Source organism: Oreochromis niloticus, linkage group LG9 (genome assembly GCF_001858045.2).
Source record: "Oreochromis niloticus isolate F11D_XX linkage group LG9, O_niloticus_UMD_NMBU, whole genome shotgun sequence".
Lineage (NCBI taxonomy): Eukaryota > Metazoa > Chordata > Actinopteri > Cichliformes > Cichlidae > Oreochromis > Oreochromis niloticus.
In genome coordinates, this window is record NC_031974.2 from 15,177,535 (window position 1) to 15,198,063 (window position 20,529).

Here is a 20,529-nt window from a genome sequence, read left to right on the forward strand (position 1 = left end):
TTAATGGCAAAGACAATGAAAATGGCGCGGATGGAAAACAAAAGAATATCAAATAACTCGCTCGAGCTGCGTACACCTCAGCCATCGCTACTCAAAAATACATCCAGCGTTTTGAAATGAAGGGCGGAGAGGGAGTGAGAGAGAAGGCTGAAAGGAAGACGAAAAAGCATCTTGAACATCAGTTTTCAGTCTAATGTTAATAATTTATGTTGTCTGTGCTTTTTATTATTATTATTTATTTATTTACTACTTTCTTTTCAGCAGCCTGCCCATTTTTCAAAGGCATCATGGACAGGGAAGCTGTATCAAACTTTTGAGTTTAGTTTCAAAAGGCTTTCTCCCTGTTTATTTATATATTTCTCCTTCTTTACACTTGTCTTGTTGTTATTTGGTGAGGCGAACACATGAAGCTTTGATGAGAAGCAAACCTGACACGTATTCTTCTCTGGTGACCCCAAGCAAATGTAAATAAAGAGGTAAGTATTAAAATACACAACTCTTTTTTTACAGCATCTTCTCTCATCAAAACACTTTAAATGGCCAGTTACATCCATTCATCCACCCTTCCATTAACAATAGGTCAAATGGGTCAAATAACTCTACATCACCTCTGATGTGGAAGTTTGTTCGGGGTGATTCAAGATGCACTTGACCATGACCTCCCAAAGAGAGAGTCAGGACAAGTTTGATTTTATTTGGCACTCTCAATAACTCCGACTCTGAAAAGATGAAAGGAGAATCAGAGAATCATGTTTTTTAAAAAAATATTTGTATGTTGCTCAAAACTTTGAGCTCGACAGGACCTTGCACCCTGAAACACAAAATACGAGCTCAACGGTATTCAGGAGAAAATGTAGTGTAACAAAAAAAATTTGTTTCAACATGATTACATTTATTCAGAGTATTTACTGTCAATGATTAGTATCGTTTAAATATTTTGTGTAAAATTAGAGCAAACTGTAGTTACAAAGCCAAGATGGTCGCTGATGTTACTACCCTCTGCTAGCTTGTTATGTTTTTTCTCCATAATGACCTAATTTCAATTAAAAGAGGTACAATAACAAACAGGTTTACCAACAGGGAAATAAATAGGCAAAAATCAATCTAAACTGCATAAATTGCTCTAGAGACATAAGCTAATGTGGCTTATAACTGCTACTCGCCTATGCTAGTTGCCGTTAGCTGGAGGTTAGCTGGAATTTTTAATTTAGCAGCAGAGCAGCACAGTGGCACGGTGGTTAATACTGTTGCCTCGCAGCAAGAAGGTCCTGAATTTAATTCCACTATCAGGCCTGAGCTGTTTTATGTGGACTTTGCATGTCTTTGCGTGGGTTTTCTCCTGGTACAGTCCAAAAGACATGCAGTAAGTGGGGTTAGGTTAGCTGGTGATTCTAAAATGCCCGTAGGTGTGAATGTGAGTGCAAATGGTTGTCTTTCTCTCTGTGTTAGCCCTGCGACAGACTGGCGACCTGTTCAGGGAGTACCCTGCCTCTCGCCCTATGGTAGCTGGGATAGGCTCCAGCCCCCCCCCCCCCCCACTGCAGATAATTTAGCAGCTGTTTTAAGGTTGTGAAACTGAAATTGACCTGTGATGTCAATGAAACGTTTTTGCCCAGAGAACCTACGCTCACTGGATATTTTCTCTTATACCATCCTCTTTAAACCCTGAGATGGTGGTGTGGGAAGTAGATCAGCAGTTTCTGAAATAGTCAGAGCGGCCAGCACCAACAACCAAGTCGCTTAAATCACCTTTCATCCCCTGAACATTTCTGATACACAGTGTGAACTTCAGCAGGTCTTATTTACAGTTTTACATGCCTAAATGAACTGAGTTTCTGCCATGTAGATATAATAGTGTATTAAATAAAGTTATAAAAAAAATTACTTCCTCACTTTTGACCCAGTCCTGACTGTGAATTTAATTCAGTTTTTATGTACTCTTTTATTTAACTTCTTTGCGTTCCCATATCTTATATCTTGGCCTGTGTTTGTCCTTAATGTTTGGTTTCATTGTACAGCTCTTTGAACAGTCTTGTTGTTGGTTTTTAAAGTGCTTTTAAATAAAGTGGTATGTTTTGTAGTAATGTGTAATAAAACACTTACTTGCCTAGACTGAACTAAATAATGCATTAAACTTCAATATTATACATTTAAATTTATAATGAAAAAAATCTTCTGTCCTATTTCTATTTTAATACCCCCAGCCAATTTAAATATAATGCATTATTTAGAGCTGGCATAATCAGCATTACTAAGCTAGTTACCGTCAAGTTAGGTGAACTTTTTTTTTCTACATCATAAAAAAAAATATCCAGGGGGACTTCCAGGGTGTTTTTTTAATGGTATGGCACAGGGGGAGACCAAGAACAAAACAGGTGGTGACAGGAAATTACAGTATGTATACAAAAGAAAATTCCCATAAAAAACCCCCCTGAGCATAATTTTCAGGCTCATGCTCAGCCTTCTGTCCTACTACAGATTTATTACAGGCAGGGTTTGCACATAATTGTGTGTCGGATAGCTGTTTTGTGAAATTGAAAACATTTCTCTAGTCAGAATGGCGCATTTTAGAAACATCAGTGCAATTTCCATTGGGGCAAGCAAGGCGCTTGCCTAGTGAAATCTAAAAGTAGACAATTTTACCACTGTGAACATGTTCTCTCTCCTTTGTTCTCAAACATTGTTCTGTTATAGTGCTTATTGGGTGTTTTCCTGTCATCTTGTGGCTGCTGTTGCCTGTGGTCTCTGGAAGCAGGATTGACTCTGCTTGACATCGAACAACAGAAATCTTAGGTTAGTGTCTGAGTCCTGTTAAAAAAGGCTTGAGCTATTCAAGCTGAGAGGCTTGTTTGCACATATGCATTGTGGATAAACCTCTCGTATTTGATTGGAAACTGATGAGAGACCAGCATGCTAGGCAAACTGCCACTAGCTCTACTTTCACTGCTCTGAGATCTGTTAGCATCTGTGCTTTGTGTGCAAACAGAGCGAGCATCATTATCTCAACAGATGAGTTTTCTCTAACTAACGACTTTGGTCAAAATGTGATGTAGATAAGTTAGAGTGTGGCACGAATACATTTTTATGAATTAATTGAGCACATTAGCAATGTCAGTTCCTGCCAATCATATTTCTAGTGGCTATTTTGGACGTCGTTTCATAGAAATGATACATTTTTAAAGCATATCTATATTAGCTAAAACAATCACGGGTTCCCATCGTTCTGTTGATACTGTGTTCTGACCTTAAATGACAGATTCTATCATAACACACAAACACAAAAGTCATGTCAAACAATTGTTTATTACTAATTATGGTACAAATCAATGTGACAGACTTGAAGCTTCTTTTTTTTTTTAATTTTTGTTTTTTAGAAATACACAAAGTGCTGCTTAACTGACCAAACAGATATTGCTCTATAGATTACAGTTTTCAGTCTATATATAAAAACTAAAATAAAATAAATCAACCTCTGCAGGCTCTTCAGCTTTGGTTTCTAGTTCTTTGACTATGAACAAAATTTCAAGCCAGTTTGTCTGTGTTAGTAAAATTTCACAAATGTATTTAAGGGTGGTAAACAAATAATCCTAATTGAGCTAAGAGCAACATTACTGTAATCTCCTTTTCCCTCTATGTAGGTCTACAGAGCTGTGGAAACTGAGAGGTGAACGTATGGCACAAAAAAAAAGAAATAATACTACAACAATATAAAAGGGATGACTCACATGTGGCTCAGGAGACCACTTCACAAAAATAAAACAATCATGTGTCACGTAATAAAAAGAAAACCCACAAGCCTCTCCTTCCCATTGAAGGTGAACATGGACACACACAGTGCAGAGTTGTCATCTTTTTCATCTTTTCTACTGACCTGCGGATGCTTGTATGGCATTTTTATGATTCTCACAAGAACAGTACTGAGGTAAACCTTGGATGAACTAATGTACAATTCTACTCTTTAATCCTTTTCTTCTCAGATTTTAAAGATTGTCAACATCATGAATCTATTTCTCTGTACAATGTGCATATAGAGCTATAGAGCTTTGGTCCAGCATTGAAAAGTTGAGCAAAGGCATGACTCCTTTCTGTGTCGTCCTTTATTTTTTGTTTTTGGTTTTGGTTACAGCTTTTATTGTTAAGCGTCACAACGGATCCACTGCTGCTTTCTAACATCTGTGCAGAGGTTTATTTCTTGGCCAAAGGTTTGCCTGAAGTTAAGTGTTTTTTCTTCTTCTTCTAGAAGCAAAGTAAAAATGCACAAAATCTGTAAGTGTGAATGCATTGAAAAGAAAAACAAAACAAACATCTGTGAAAAGAAGTACAGCAGGAGCTGCTGTGGATGTGCAGATGAAAATTTAGTGAAATTCTCCACAGTTTGCGATTGCCTTTTCTGCCTTTCCAAGACAACCTCAGTGATTTCTTTAAAAACACAGACATGTAAAGCTTTTTCAAGTGTTTTTCTACCATTTACAGTGGGTGTGTTTTCCAGGCAGCGTAGAAGAACCTGGCAGTTCACAAAAAGGAGTGAAAAACTGAGATAACCAATGTGACATGAAAGGACATATATCGAGCAGACACATGATTCTGAATAAATTGCATCAAATTTCACCTCACTTCAAATTAAGTTCACTCACTCTGACATGTGACACTTATTCTCAGCATTCACCTATTTTTTCATATGAGGGTTTTTGCAGGAGTCAAATATTTGCAGTGACGGTTTAAGAGGGTTTTCTTTCTCTTTTCTTTTTTCCTGGATTATTGACGTTTCTGACAAAGTAAGCGCGCGCAGGAATGGAGTGTGAATTACTCAAAAAATCAGTGGACTGAAATTGAACACTTCAAGTTAACCTCTTAAATTAAAAGGTGTAAGATAAAGGATGGTGTATTTTTTTTCTTTTTTGATTTTATGAGCATGACATTGACTTAGTTGAAAGGAAAGCAAAATACAGTGGAAAAAGAGCAATTTATCTTTGCAAAAGAACACACTGATGTTTGGTCAGTGGCAACAAAAATGCTTCAACCACATGTTTGGTTCATTTATGGGCACGTTTCATGTAAAATAATTATGAAAATTCATATTTTTAATGTTAATTTTGGCCTTTCTGGTGAAATTCATATACACTATCTTATCATGTGGTGCGATTTGAAGCATGCAGTAGCAAATCGGCTCAAAAAGAAAATACATTTTCATCACGGCAGACACTTTTTGGAGCTGTTTGACATGACAGTTTTGACTTTTTTTTTGTTGTTGTTTCGTTCAACTTGACCCACAGAATAAAACACTTTAGAAAAAGGGGAGAGAAAGTCGTGGGAACAGATAAATAAAAAGGTAAAATCTTCCCCCAGTCCTTGAGCTGAAGTTGTGTGTGTTCTTTGGCTATCAGGCTTTGGCAATAGAATGACACAGTAGCTCGAAACAAAGCTGCAGTAGACTTGACAGACACCGAAACCCCTCATCATCATCATCATCGTCATAGTTATCATGTGACAGTCCATAGTTTCTTAGTTTCTTTTGTCCATCCTGTGAATCCATCTCATTAACTTATTAATAAATACCTGTAAAAGTTGTACAAAGTTACACTGTGACTGAAAATATTTGCAGATGAAACACAAGTTGGAGGCAAACAACATTATTATGCAATTGTTTAACAGCAAAGGTTAATTTTTTTTATGTCCAAAAAGAGATTTTTTTTTAATCAGCGTGATTTCAATTTGAAGACAGCATTTTTCTTTTTTTCCCTTTTTTAAATATTTACATACAAACAATGAAGAAAAAAGTAAGCGAGACAAAGATAAAATGTATACTCAACCTCACAGATATAGCTTAGATTCTGCCAGTACAAATGTAAAAATTTAGAGCACATTTACATTACAAAATTATTCAGATGCAACAGACTTTGGTAAATAGTGTTTCGATTTGGTATGATCTCTCTACTAAATCCCTCCTGGTGGGAACCAAAATTTGGGCGACAGTCTGGTCTGTAAGGCCAGAATCTAAAAACTCTTTGAAACAGCACACCGTATGTTTTTTACATAATTCTCAGATATTAATCTCTTTTTTCATGTTTTTGGTTTCGCCAAGGTAATTTACATAACTGTGGTAATCACACTGACAACACATAGTTTTTTGTTTGCAAACTCATGACTGTCCATCCGGGTGACTTGGGCAACATTTTGTCAGTTCTCATTTCGAGAGGAGTTCATCCACCCTTTGTTGTTTTTAATGGCTGCCACTTTTCCACTCCACTGTTTGGTCAGAGAGCTCGTTCATTTCGGGAGCTCCTCTAGAGAATCAGTGAGAGGGTCCATTGGTGCAGCAGCGCCGAGGTCGGGCTGTTTCAAACGCTTTATTGTGTTTTTCAAGGCTTGCCTCTTGTTGCAGAACCAGACACGCACCACCTCCCTGTCATAGTTCAGTTTCTCCGCTATTTCCGTCATTTCCTGTCCGGAGGGGTGCGTGTTCTTCTCAAAGTGGCTGTTGAGGATCTCGAGCGCCTGTGGGGTGAAAGAGGTCCTCCGCTTGCGTTTTTTCGAAGGTTCGCTGCCGATAAACTCAGTCAGGTTCTGCATGCCGGATCGGTGGCGGGCTTCAGCCTCGGCCATCCAGCGCTCCAGAACGGGCTTAATCTTCTGGGCGCTTTTAGGGGTGATGTCCAACTTCTCAAACCTGGCAGGATATAAAAGGCCAGGGTTCAGTTTGCCTGTAAGACTGTTACCTATAGTGTTCTCTTGGGCTTCCTGTGGTAGGAAAAAGTGGCTTCTCAGGATGGTGTGTCTGGGGAGAATTGAGAAAAAACAATCTTACTTAGGTGCCCTGCCAGAACAAGGGATAAGCTGCCTGCCTTTAAGTCTCCTCAACCAGAATGCCACAGGGACTGAGACTAACATCCAGGTGAACAAACTCTGCATCCTGCACCTGGACACACCTGAGCTGCAGCAGCTCGAGGCGATGCTTTGCCAGTGATGTGTTAATTTTCTGGACGAGGCTCTGGTTCTCTGTCCCAAACTGGCAATAGTGGAACAAGGAGATATCGCCAATGGCTAGCAATCGAAATATTTGCTCTTTTAAAATTTCTCATGAACCAAAATCACAAAAAACCCCAACTATCCAAATTCTTCTGCTCACCCCACCTTCCCCCCAAAAATCCACTTATGCATGCAGTTAAATATGGCACCATCATTTATTTACAAAAAGAGCTTGAATTATTCATCAAAATGTACATTTAATACATTTTTTACCTTTCTTTCATCTTCTAACAACCTCTCATTTTATATTTAATAAGAATACATTTACAAGTCCCTGCAACTTTACTCATAATTCGGCCGTCAAATAGAGTCTGCATTTCTCAAGTCACAGGGAGTAAGACGAGAGGAAGGCAGAGTTTTAAAAAGCAATGCTAGCTGGCAGCTCAGCGACTGTCGGGTGCAGTTTGGACATGATATGAAGTCTGAATTAGTTGAGGTTTACTAAGAATGGAAGAACAACAATTTATAATTCAAAAGCTTCAAATCATGTCATTTTGTTCAGGAGTTTGAATGGCAACAGCCCAAATATCAGTGCGTTCACTGCTTTTTTTCCTGTATGGAGCTGAATAACAACAGTGCAGTTTGAGGTAGGTATTCGATATGAAAGACATGACAGAGTTTGGAAAATCTGTTATTAAACTAACAGCACATTTGCCTATTAATTAAAGACACTATTAATAGGTACTTCCATGACTGTGGACTTTGGGAGCCTTACAACAGTTTCTGTTTTGTAATCATTACAAAGTTGATCGTACGAATACATATTCGTACGATCAACTTTGTAATGATTACAAAACAGAAACTGTCACTACTGTCACTAATAAAAGAAACCACAGCAGCTAATATTTGCCAAAGATCTCATTTGGACATAAGAACTTGATCAACAAAGCTGAAGTGACAATGTTTTCTGGCTATTTGTCATTCTGTCAAAAAAACATGAGAAGAAACGGCAGATGTTGCACTTTTAATAAGTTTCCAACATGTGTCCAATTACAGTACACCGGCATGAGCAGTTATATTAGTGATATTAGCATGGTAATTTCCATTTATTTCTCCAGATTATGTCATATTTTTTTTAATAGCAGGTTATGGAAAGTGGCAGAAATTTAGGTAGGGAGATGAGACATAACAATCGGTCTCAATCCAGAGACGCTGTTTTTCAAAAATGAAAGTTAACGACACACTCTACAAATGATTCGGTTCTAATAACAGTTACTCTTAAAGGCCTTATTCCCAAATATTATGGGAACATAACAGGGATGTAATTGTTGTTTTCAAATATTTTTTAGTCTAAAAACCTATAAAGGATAACCGTAGCATCAAAGTTGCATTGCTGTTTTCTGGCTATTTCTCATTTTGACAAGAAAGAAAGTCACGGACACGACACTTTTAACATGTTTCTTAATAAATGTCCATTTACAGTAGTCCAGTATCAGCAGTTTTTATTTAAGGAGAAAATCAGGATGTTTGACTTCAATATTTTCATTTCTCTGGTGCGGGATAATACAAATCTTTGACTTTTTTTTTTTTTTTTACCTCTTTCCATTTTTCTTTTCATGAGCACTGGTGATTTGAGCATTCTCTGGATTAACTCAGGATTTTTGCTTTTATTTGATAGCAAATTACAGTAAGCAGCAAAAATTTAGGTAGCAAGATGAAACATACCAAAATTTAGTCTCAAACCAGAGATGCTGTGGTTATGTTTATAGTTAACCTTAAATTTAACTATATACTCAATAAATAAGGTCTACAGATGATTTAGTACTAACAACATCAACTCTTAAAGGCATCATTTCCAAACATTATTGGATAAATAGGGACAGAAAGTGTTGGCTTCAAATGTTTTTCAGTGAAATAACTCTGAAAGAAAGCTACACTGAAGCACTGCTCTCTGTGGAGCAAACAATGCAGAAAGAGACGGTTTTTAATAGCGAGGGAAACAGAGGCCGAGATGCCCATGCATGCATGAACTTTCTCTGTTTCTACACCTCGTTGGTGCATTTCTCTTTGTCGACAGGCGGTATTATTTATAACCCCGTCCTCCTCCTAAACACAGGAAAAAGAGGAGGGCTCCATACTGAGGGGAATACATTAGTAAATATGAAGAGTCACCAGAGACAGGACATTTCATGGATCAACAGGAACTGCGGATACTAAAATGAGTTGAGAGCTGCTCAGCTGGGGTATGCACTCCCCTCCTCTAGTGCATCAGCACGAGGGAGCGAGCCTCTGTGGCTCTTCTTAAAAGTACCTAAGGAGCTCTGCTTAGACATGCTGTATGTTTGGACTGAGTTTCAGTTTGCTGCAGGGTTTACATTCAATACCCAAAGAGAGCTATCTGAGTGGGACATACATACAATCAGGCTCGCCTCACTCTACTCTCATTTTTATGTCAGGTTTATTACAAGTCCAGACTTTGTGTTCTTGTTTCCTTTTAAACTCTAAATGCAAAACTGTTGCAAAATGATGTATCTTGTCAGTTACCATCATCATTATTCAAAGATTAACACGGCTCATGTTTAGATTGATTTAGATTGTGTTGTTGTTAAGGTAAGTTTGTGCACGGCTGTATTATGTTGATGTAAAAATGTTTGGCTACTTTTGTTGAACCAACACGGAAATCAGAATTTAGTTTATAGCGATCATATGAGCCATATAAAACTATATATATGACTGGTGTTCTTCTTTCCTAAGCTTGTTATTTTTATTAAATGTTTGTTCATATCGGGATAAAAAATATGTTTAAACCATCTAATATTTTAAACCTGAGCTCAGCAAAATATCCATCTTAAACCCTGTAATAAAAACAAAAGATAGCGATTTTATTTACTTTAAGTTTTCATTTAGCGTATTTTCCCAAAAGGGGCCACTCAGGCACATCCCTGGCTTGATGTTACCCTCATGTAAAGCCTGTGCCTGTTTAGATAAACTAATAAAGTGCCTGGAAACATTGTGAGCAATGAAAGCAGACAAGATGGAAGCATCTGTCAGTGTCTGTTCACTGTCTACGTTGGGAGCCGCAGCCCCAGAGCTACTGTGACGTCCCGTTTCCTCCTCAAACTTCATGTCTATGTTGATGTTAACTAAACTAAAGCATGTGAAGTTAGCCCCACTACTTAAAACATCAGGACATCATGTCCAGTGTCATGCAAACAACAAAAAAATTGTCTTAACGGCATGAATAATAGCCCACAGAGTGTTTATTTTTGAAGCTAATGGCTTTTAATGTGTGTTATAAATATTTGAATTATGTCTGGCTGTAAATATTTCATGTGTGATTTGACGACTTTAAACATTAGTGCGGGCCTCATAAGAACCCCCCGCTCCTGTAGTGTTTCACATTTTATCGGCTGTTTGATGTTGATGTGATGAAATTTTTAAAGGTGCGTGGCAGTGCCGTGTCACATAAACAGTACAGGTCATCAGCAAATGCACATGCACTTTGAAGGGACATTAAATTTAATACAGAAACAAGATTAGGGACTTTTACTGAAAGAGATGGATGCAAAACAGGAGAAGATTAGATTTGAGGAAAACAAAACCCATTTAGTGTTAACTTCCATATATAATCTGGACACTTAAAATACTACTGTTTTCTATTTTACACAGTTTAGTTCTCTTCTAAAAGCAATATTTGGACACCATGTGGCCCAATTATTCTGTCTCGAAAGGGAAACGTGGCTCATTTGGTATCTGCATGCAAAACGTTAGTCAAGTGGAACAACAGGAGGAACGAAACACTGATTGTCTGATAGTCTCATGAATGTATAATGTCCCATTTATGACTAAACTGTCCTGGTGGAAGCAGTAAGACACGGCAGTCTTATTAATACATCATCGCCGTCAAGCTCCCTCATGTTCAGCCAGAGCGAACAGCACCGGGCCTTAGTAATTATTAAATGCTTTAAGTGCTCCGTGTAATACTTGTGTATGTATTTTGCATAAGTGACGGCCAGCTGTCATGTCAGGGGAAAGAGTGTAAGTAGAGACATGAGAGCTTCGTTTGTCAGCCAATTATGTATTTTAATATGTTAACGATGCCTGTTAAAACACGGATGAGAGCACCCGACAGCTCATTGAGGCTGCACTGCTTTCACTGATTAGAAATACAGGTAGACATTAATAGTTGAGTTGTTTTTATTTTTTCCCCCTGCGTTTGTCCTTACCTGCAGATGGCAGACTGGCTGTAAGCCGGCCCCTCGGCTGCGCTGAGCGCCTGGCCCACCTGAGTCTGTGTCAGGCCCAGGGACAGCCGGCGGATCTTGAATGCTTTGGCGAATTCACGAATCTCCTCTAGGTTGACCCCGTCCACCTCGCTGGGGGCGGTCTGCGGGTCTACAATACAACACACACATCTCATTTTATTAGCCCTCTGCTCACCTTATTTTTCAGAGTGAATGAAGCAAACATCCAGCCATATGCGATCATGATGCCTCTAAACAACTTTAAAAAAAAATAGTCCTGCTCTGGGTCAGAACTTATTATTTCTCTCTACACATATCTGAGAGATGTTTTGAAGAATAAACTCATCTGAGGTTTGAATACAGGCGTGTTGTGGCTTTGGCTTTGGCAAGTGTAAATCTTTAATCTCACATATAAAAGCATATGGACAAAAAACAGACGACACATGGCTTGTTAATTCAAAGGAAAGACAGATAGGTGCTGTGCTACTATAGCTCTCTGTATGAATACACATATATTCTGAAGCTGGCTTTCTCAGAAAAACATTAAAGAATGTATAAAGAAATTATTTCACCCATCTGACCCCCAAGTCAACACAGTTCAAGCCTACAAAGCAGCGGCGAGCCTCGCTCACAAACGACACCCAGCTTTTACACAAAGAGAGGCTGTTTGTGAAGCTCCACATTAGAAAACTTCACTGAAGAATTTCCCCGCTAATAAAAAGTGATTTCACGTTGTACATCAATGTCAGGTGCCCTGGCATCCTGCTTACTAAAGCAAAGTTTGTGCCTCTGAATTATTCATCTTGGTCATTATCAATGAATTATTAAAGGAATCCTCCAAGCGTATTTAAGCAAAAATCTATGGGCCTGCCATCTCGCTGTGCCTCATAAGTGACGTGTAGCGTATGCGCCGTGCTCCATACGTGTGAACACACGGAGGACTCGCAGCTTCCCATCATCTTCACAGTGATGAGCGTCCTCCCATCATTCCCACTGGAGTCAATTTGCGTAGCGGTTTGAAAGACTAGCGGCAGCCGGATCCATATTTTTCTTTACCCAAACACGATTTAAAATTAAAGACCTTCTCATTTACCTCACAGTAATGAGAGGCCTCACAAAAACAGACAGATTAGTGGACAAAAGGTTCAATTTTAAAAGCACTGAAACAAAGAAAAGGAGGCTGACTTTTCTTTACAACAGTAATACACTTTTTACTCTTAATAATTACGACAGGACAAAAACGAGTAAAACAATCAATTTATCTGCTTGAAAGGAAAATTAGGAAGAAAATGCTGCCTCCATAAATTACAGGCTAGACTCGTGCTATTATGTGCCAGTGTTTGTCTTTCAGTTTAGCAGAAAAATACTTCTTTGATGCTTTTATTTTTACTTGAAGTGCTAATAAGTGATGACGAAGTTTGTAGTGTAGAAATTTGGACAGGAAACCCTAACCCAATTTTTGGAAAACATGACTCAGAAAAGTGAAAGTGCGGACACCAGGCAAACCTGATGATCAGACATCATATTTATCCGAACACGTGATTTGATCCCACGGGCCTCTGCAATCGCATAAAGGTTTAGGCTATTTAAGCATCTTTGTTCTGGAAGCAGCTGTTTGGATATGATGTAAAAACAATGTTATTGTTGTTGCTTATGATAATGAATCTACAGTATCTGCTTTATAGTACTCTGATTAACTGTTTCTTTTTCACAAAACCCAATAATGTTTACTTCAAATTAGGATTTGGAAGAAGATCGATGATCCCTTCTCCTCCAAATAGCTGTCTGATCGCAATATATGCATCCTAACACTCTTCCAGATTATATTAAGGAGAGCACTTTTTTCTGCTTCAGTAGCTTAGCTGTCCTCCTCCACTCCAAATGAAAAAAATTAAAACAAACTCAATAAAAAATATTGCTGGCGTTAGTTGTTCTATTAACAGAAATCCAGAGGTTTTCAATCTGTTGCTGGCACTTTGTTTTTGGCCAGCGAATGCAATAGCATTTCATCTTCTGTCGCTCTGATTCTGTCACGGGATTTTGCTTTGCCTATGAATGCTGTAAGTGATATTGAGAGGAAGTGATATGGCTCGCACTCAGCATAAAACATTAATTTCATTTACCACACAAGTGGCCCGCTATGATTTTTGTGCTCATAAGATATTTTCCGAGCTGCAAGTAAACATAAACTAAACACAAAGTCCACAACAAGTTGATCAATGGCGACTTTTTTTTAAATTAGATTCAGTGGCATTGTAGCTGCCTTTGAAATGAGTTTACATGGAGCTTAAGAGAATCGACTCTGACAAATGAAATTTATCTGAATAAAACAGAGTTTTTAAAGGCAATAGCTGCACGCTGACAGGCTGTGGACCAGTGATTTATAAGGCCCTGCCAAAGCCCACGCGCTGGCAGAATGAAACTTATGCTCATTTTACATAACAGACGCCAGTTTGGATTGTCTAATAAACCAAAGAAATGACAGTAAAGGAAAAAATAAAACAATCCTAGCAGGCAGGGATCAGTCAAAAGCTGTCTACACTGAGAGTAATGAAGATATGAAGTAGAGATGCTAAAGGTTTGTTTATTAGAATTAGAAAAAAAGGAGAAACATGTAGTTAATGCAGCAATGCAGATTTTGTTTTCATTTTCTCTGGTTTTAATATATTTGTTTCTGAGATTTCTGTCATTGATGCTGCAGTATTGGAAAAAAAAATTTAAATGTAACATCTCTTTCAGTGATTCTATTTATTTGAAAGGGACTATTTGTTATGTAGAAAAAAGGCTTTACTCAAAGCTAACCATAGCGATGTCTGTGCACTTCAAGACGTTTTCTATTATATGTATTTATTCTGTTCATATTAGATTGCAACAGTTTCCAAGTTTGAGTTTGTGTCAGCTTATGTTAACTTCTGATCGTTAAATCTTTTTATTATTGGTTATTCTTACATAAATCCAGCTGCTTTAAATTCCAACTAGAACACCAAATGTTTTAATCCACAGCTTTAAATTTGGTTCTCAATTTTGGTTTCTGTGTTGGATTTCCTTGTTTTGGTTTGGTTTTGATTGTTTAAAAATGCTGCTTTAGATCAGTTTTCAGTAGCTGTAGTGTTTTGTGTTATTGCGACTGGTACACGCCCATTTCATGGTTTTGTTTGCCCTGTGTTTTTAGCCTATTGTTAGGTAGTTCTTTTTGATTTTACTGTCATAAAATGAAAAACCTACAATGTTTTTATAAGGTATTTATGTGCATAAATGCTAAAAATGAGTAATGTTAGCCTGTTGTTAGGTAGTTCATAGGCTGTGTTGCTAGGCAATGTACTGCCATAGTATTGATGTATAGTATAGATGAGAACCTTCAGATGTACCTGTTTACCACATCAGGCTGCTCGGTTTGCAGACAGAGATTTTGTGTATTACAGTACGTTATGGTTGGTATTTGTTAAACTGCAAGTTCAGAGCATAGTCAAACTCTTATGGTTAACTTTTTTATATATAGTTCAATAATGGCACTATTCCCTGTTTTTAATCATATTTATGCATTTTAAGGTTGTTTTTTAGTTCTTGCCTTCGCTTAGATGTTGACTTCATTAAGGTAGTATTTGGGGGAAGGCATTTTTTTCTTTATTTCATTTTATCATTGTGACATCCTTATCTTCTCTCAGTTTTACTAATTTCTGTTGACATCTAAATATATTATTTCTACTTTTATTTCCTTTAAATTGCCTTATATTGAGCAAAAGAAGTTAAATAAACATATAATAAACAAAGATTGTAGGTATAGAACGATGCAATAATGTAATGCAACCACACAAAGCATTTGATATAGACCTTTGTAGAAGTCTCAGAAAGGGCCGCTGGTCCCTGTGTTGATAAAAAGGCTAACACAAGATATTTTGTGTATGTACATTTGTTCTAATGTTTAGTTAGTATTTTAATTTAGTTTTGGTTAACTGTAGCTGTTTTTAAAGTCACTTTTAATCAATATGGTTGGGTTTTACTTCCACAGAAATGGCAGGGAAGTCACAAAGTGCTGAGATGTGAACTACCACACGGAATGTTGTTACTTTTATTCTTTAAGAAAATAATAGCATGCCTCAACTTGAAATAAAAACATCTCTGAGAACTGGAGAAATCTGCAGTGTTATGTGGACTGAAACACCGGGGATAATGACAACACATTGCTCTTTCAGCGATCGACAACCTTCCACCTCGACTGTATTGAATGAGAGAAAAATATTTCCATGGCTACATTCCGCTAGTTGTGTAATTCCTCTCGTTATAAATCACATTATAAAGCGCCGTGTTTCTCTGAGCTGTGTTGGACACTTACTGCTGACCAGCTGCCCCACGCTGAGAGCCGAGGAAGAGGAGGAGGTGGAGGAGGAAGAAGAGGCCTGGTGGAGAGGACTCTGTCTGTGGGGCATGTGGAGCAGGTTGGGCTGAGATGATGCGGGGCCTGTCTGACCCTGCTGAGCCTGAGGCAGCTGGACACAAACACAGAGAGAGAGAGAGAGAGCTGACACGATACACTGACAGCATGCTTTACTCTCTGTGCACATCGTCACAATAATCAGAATTTACAGTAATCATGTCATTATGGTGATTGGGCCACAATATCAAATCTAATCAATTAATCAGCAGCTATTAAATTAGCCACTTAGAAGGTGAATATAATTAGATTTACCTTGTACCTGATGATTACTGCCTGCAGTATTTGTACTGACAGAGCAGACTATAGTGCCAATAGTCTGCTCAATAGACTAGAGCAGTAGTTTACCACTGTATTTGGCAGCGAGGGTCTAAAAGGAAGCTTGTTCAGCTCAGGCACTCCACTGTCTCTGTGAGCTTTATAATCGCCTATCTGCAGAAAAACAATTAAGAATCTTCTTCTGCTCGTCATCTTGATGCTAATAATGGCAGCCTGAATCCGAAATAAAAACATGTGGACACAGCAGTCCCCATATCAAACATAATTCATGATCTGCAGGCTACGTGCTCTGATGGTAAAAAAAGAAAAGAAACAGTGTATTTTCATGTTTTATGCACATTTGAATTGCTTTTACAAGATCAAGATGGTGCGTCTCCACTCTTAAAAGCTGTCTCCGCCATAAACTGGGCAGGCTTCTCCTTCTCCTTCTGTGCTATTAATTATTTTCTCTGTGGCATGTGTTTGTTTGGATGGTGGGGGGTGTCAACAGCGATGCACACACTGTCAGGACTGTTGACAGGCTCAGAGAATTATCTAGCTTCACTGGAAATATTCGAGACTGCAGGCTCTGACAACCGTAAATTATGCCCGCGGAACAATGTGTACATGCGGGGCTTTGAAGTGGAGACAAAAGCATAAACATTATTACAAATGCATTAATTCATTCAAGAGTATGATCTGCCGTTCTCGGGGGGAGGGACCCACAATTAGGTGTCCGCCCGCTAAGAGTTCATCCATCCTGCACTGTAGAGGCCTTCAATGTGAACTTTTACCCTATAATTCAGCCCTGACATCATCATTATCAAGTCAATAACTTTTTCACTGTCGGCGTGAATGCATCTGGTGCCGCACGCGTTCGCCGAAAATGGGAGGAGGTGTTTGCTCGAGTGTTCCTACTTACAGTGTGAACTCAAAAAAAAGGAAAAACAGAGCTCGGGTTTTTTGTGCGCCTCTCTTTAAATAAAACAAAATATTTCATGTTCAGGTCAGAAAGGACAAATCGTAAGGATGGAGAGTGTGACTGAGGCAGGAGGAGGGGGGTGAGTGAAACGGAAAGCAGGTGGAAAACAGAGTGAGGAGTGTTTCAGTTTTAAGTGGGGTGATGAAAAGTGGTGTTTTTTTTTTTCTTATGTTGGGCTCTGCAGGGGTTTAGCAGTCTCGCTGAGACTGAAGCTGAAAGGTTGGCTGACAAGCACACACACACACACATACACAGACATGCATGCATTGTGAAAATTGTACCAGGAGCTACAATTTTCCAAGTGGAGTGATGCAAATGAGCATTATGAGTGTTGAAGCAGGAAAAATATGAGGTGTTTATCATAAAACAGAGCTGCCTTGGCTTTTGCTTTCATGAATAAACAGGCTAACTCTAGTTTGACTCCACTAGGTGTTGCTCATTCGACAGTTTTTAAAAAACAGCTCGTGATCACTTGAGGAGTACGAGTTTAAGAATGTAATAAGCTGCTCTGCAAGCCTTCCTCCTTTTTATACGTGTGTGTGCGTGAGAGTGTGTTTGTACATGAGCATATATGTTACCTGCTGTCCAGGCTTGATTGGTGACAGCGTGATTCCCTGGGTGTTGATGACAGGCAGGATCTGATTGCCGATCACTGTGGCGATGATCTGGCCTTGAGCGTTGGTCAGAAGCTGAGGTGTAATTGGCTGTACCTGCAGTGCTGGGTTGCCACCCCCTGATTGGCTGGAGGGCCCTGCAGAGTTGGGCATCAGTGGGATTGTTCCAATTATCTACAAAGGGGGTAAGAGAGGAGACAAAATCAGCTGGGTGGTTTTAAAAAGCAGAAAGAGCGGAGAGGCTAAACGCTACTGGAGGTATCAGTTGTAATGATATCTACTGCTGTGAGTCTTTAGGCTTTTTTTATGTGTTTCTGATTGGAAATGAAGTTTAAGCCGGTCATATCTGCATGTTATGAGGTTAATGAGAGCGCTCTGCTTTTGAGCTGGTCTGTTTGTGATTCGGGGAGGAAAAAACATGCAGAAGTGTCCACTGATCATCTGTCACTGAGGTGGTTTTACAGCCTAGAGCAAGTGAAGCCAAAGCAGACTGCTGGGAGCGCACTGCAAAGGTCAGTGCTGAATACCTGTGTGTGTGATGGTGCACACCACTGAGTGTATTATCCATCACCAGGCCAAGACCGGGATGATTGTGAGTGTGTGTGTGTGCTTCTGTGTGTGTGTGTGTTTGTGCTTAAGTGTCTTTGTCTGTCTCTGGTGAGAAGCAGTGAGGCTGCTGAGAGACAGAGACCCCCATTTCACCCACTCACACACACACCAGGCCAGGCAGGAAGAAGTGGAGAGAACAAGTAAGAAAAGAAACAATAAGAGGAGAGAAGAGGAGCAGCAGAGAGTGAGACAGGACCCCGTGTCTCTAATTCAACTCTCAGGGTCCCAGGGGTACTTCACCCCTCCTCCTCCCTCCCTCCATCCCCTGCTCTCCTCTCCTCTGTGGCTGTAATCAGGAAGGGCAGATCAAAGGGGGCGGCAGAGTGTCACTGCAACGTTTTAGCTCTCAGAGCTGCCAGAGTGTGGCCAAGAGTGGCGCTTTAGGGGGGACTTAGCGCCTCTTCACCATGATGAAGGTTAATGTCATCTGGGGACTGGTTCTGGGCAGCTCCTGAGCAGCAGTCGCCCTGGCCCCCCCGCTGGCAGTCCTCCTCCACCAAGCCTCATTACACCAGAGAGCAGCTCAACACGGATGAGACGCCCATCATTCTAAATTCTGTTATTTGGCAACTGGGCAAAGAGCTACTTTTGCTAAAATTGCACTGTCTTGGACATTTTCTTTTTATGTTTATATTTCAGTCCGAGCTTCTGCACCTCAGCCCAGAGCAAAGCAGAGGCGCAGGCTTCTCTGGTCCCTAGGTCCTGTTTCCACCACCGCTAATGTGTTTTAGCGCACGGTCCACCTCCCCCTTCTCCCTACCCCCGTCTCTTTGACATAATAGGGAGGGATCAGTGAGAGAAAGGTGGGCCGACAATCTGTAATTCATCCCTGCCACGGCTCATTTGCTTACGTTGCTTCGCATTAGGGGAGAGATAATTTATCTCTCTCTCCGCGCCGGCTTTACAAATTCCCCTGTAATGCTCTTCTGCCACTTAGCATATTTTATTGCCCTGCCTGACGCTTGTGTCTCCTGAGTCCCACTGATCCCGCTTTGCATGCCACCGTGGCAGGGAACTTGTTCCGCTCAATTATTCATCGTCATTGGACTAAGTGGTTGTTCTATAAGCATAATAAAAGAGCAGGCGACTGACAGCTTAGCTCTCATCCCCGTCCCGCTATGCCATCCTTCACCATATGCATATCTCAGGCAGATGTTTCGTGGCGCTGTCACAACTCTTCACTCAGGCTGGAAGGGCAGGGCAGGGATGTGACAGTGTAGTGAAGTACCTCGGTGTTAACTTATGGTCAGGAGGGAGGGCTTTGTTGTATAAGCTTATGGGAAGTCCTGAATCAACTAATCCTATTTATTTTTCATTTCTGAGCACTGAACCTCAATGATTTTTTTATGACCACAATTAATCTTTTAGCAGTGAGTGTTGAGCAGAACGCTTTGGTCAAAGGCCATCATTTAACCGTAATGCAAGAGACACTTTGTTATAGTAGAGCAAAATGAGCCTCTCTTTTTCCTTGTTTACCTTAAAAAACATGAGTCCCAAACAAGGTCAGTTTATGTATGAGTGATCTCTGTCAGTCAAAACAATTTTTTTCCTTCTAACCATTATCACTCCTCAGGAAACACCTGGAAAAGATGCACCTTTTCTGGCTTTCTCCTCAGACACAGTTGTTTTAGTTTCTTCAGTTCTCCTGCTTTTTTGCCTTAGCGGTGCAGGCTTGGTTATTGGAACAACTTCACTTCACTTTTTCCATATATAACAAAATGTGGGGATGGCATCGTGCAGACTGCAGGTAGCAAGCATAAGTAAAAGGGTGTGAACAAAACTGAATGGTGCACGTTTCACAAATGAAAAGGTACATTTTTCCAAAAACATACTTCTACACACATGTTAATGAATGAGTGAATATCTCTGGCAGTGAGCATAGAAGCCCCACCCACCAGCTCTTCAAATCTTCTGTTTGTAAGGGACAGCCAATCAGAAGAAAGGCGGCTTAAAGAGCAGGGGGAGGGAGCTGAACTATGTTTCACCAAAAGCTACTCTAGTAGTGAAGCTAGAAAATGTTTTCATGTGACAAACTAATTTATCTAGTCAACAGCATAATTAAAGTCCTGTGTTTGAGTGTTTTTAGCAATTACTAAAGTTATTACGACAATATATTTAGTTGCTCTGCTCATGTTTTCCGACTGTGTACTTCCAAACCTGCAGTCCCCTGAAGCAACCAGAAGGGAATTCTCTTACTCTACAGCTAGCCTGAATTTCATGGATAAATAAAATCATTTCCTATTTTAAAATGTCCAGCTGTCGGTTTCTTTCATCACACAACCATTTCATAAATAAGCAGCCTTCAGGTACTCCTCTCATTCACTGCTAACTCCCTCTCCTCGCATGTCTTTCCGTTTTCTCGCCTTTATTTGGCTTCCCATGTTTGCTTCCCTTTCCAGTTCGTGGAATGACATGTGAGAAACG

General features: G+C 39.6%; 1 protein-coding gene across 3 annotated transcripts in view; it reads right to left on the reverse strand.

The window, feature by feature from the left end:
• Positions 1-3,290: 3,290 nt before the first annotated feature.
• pou6f2 (POU class 6 homeobox 2) overlaps positions 3,291-20,529 on the reverse strand; it is a 78,796-nt gene continuing 61,557 nt past the window's right edge. For all 3 annotated transcript variants that reach the window (XM_025910126.1, XM_025910127.1, XM_025910128.1), the window contains 4 exons: positions 17,461-17,670; positions 15,544-15,697; positions 11,193-11,361; positions 3,291-6,775 (listed from right to left, as the gene is read on the reverse strand). In XM_025910126.1, coding sequence (XP_025765911.1) covers positions 6,268-6,775; positions 11,193-11,361; positions 15,544-15,697; positions 17,461-17,670 — 1,041 coding nt within the window. In that variant the 3' untranslated portion in view covers positions 3,291-6,267. The remainder of the gene's footprint in view (positions 6,776-11,192; positions 11,362-15,543; positions 15,698-17,460; positions 17,671-20,529) is intronic.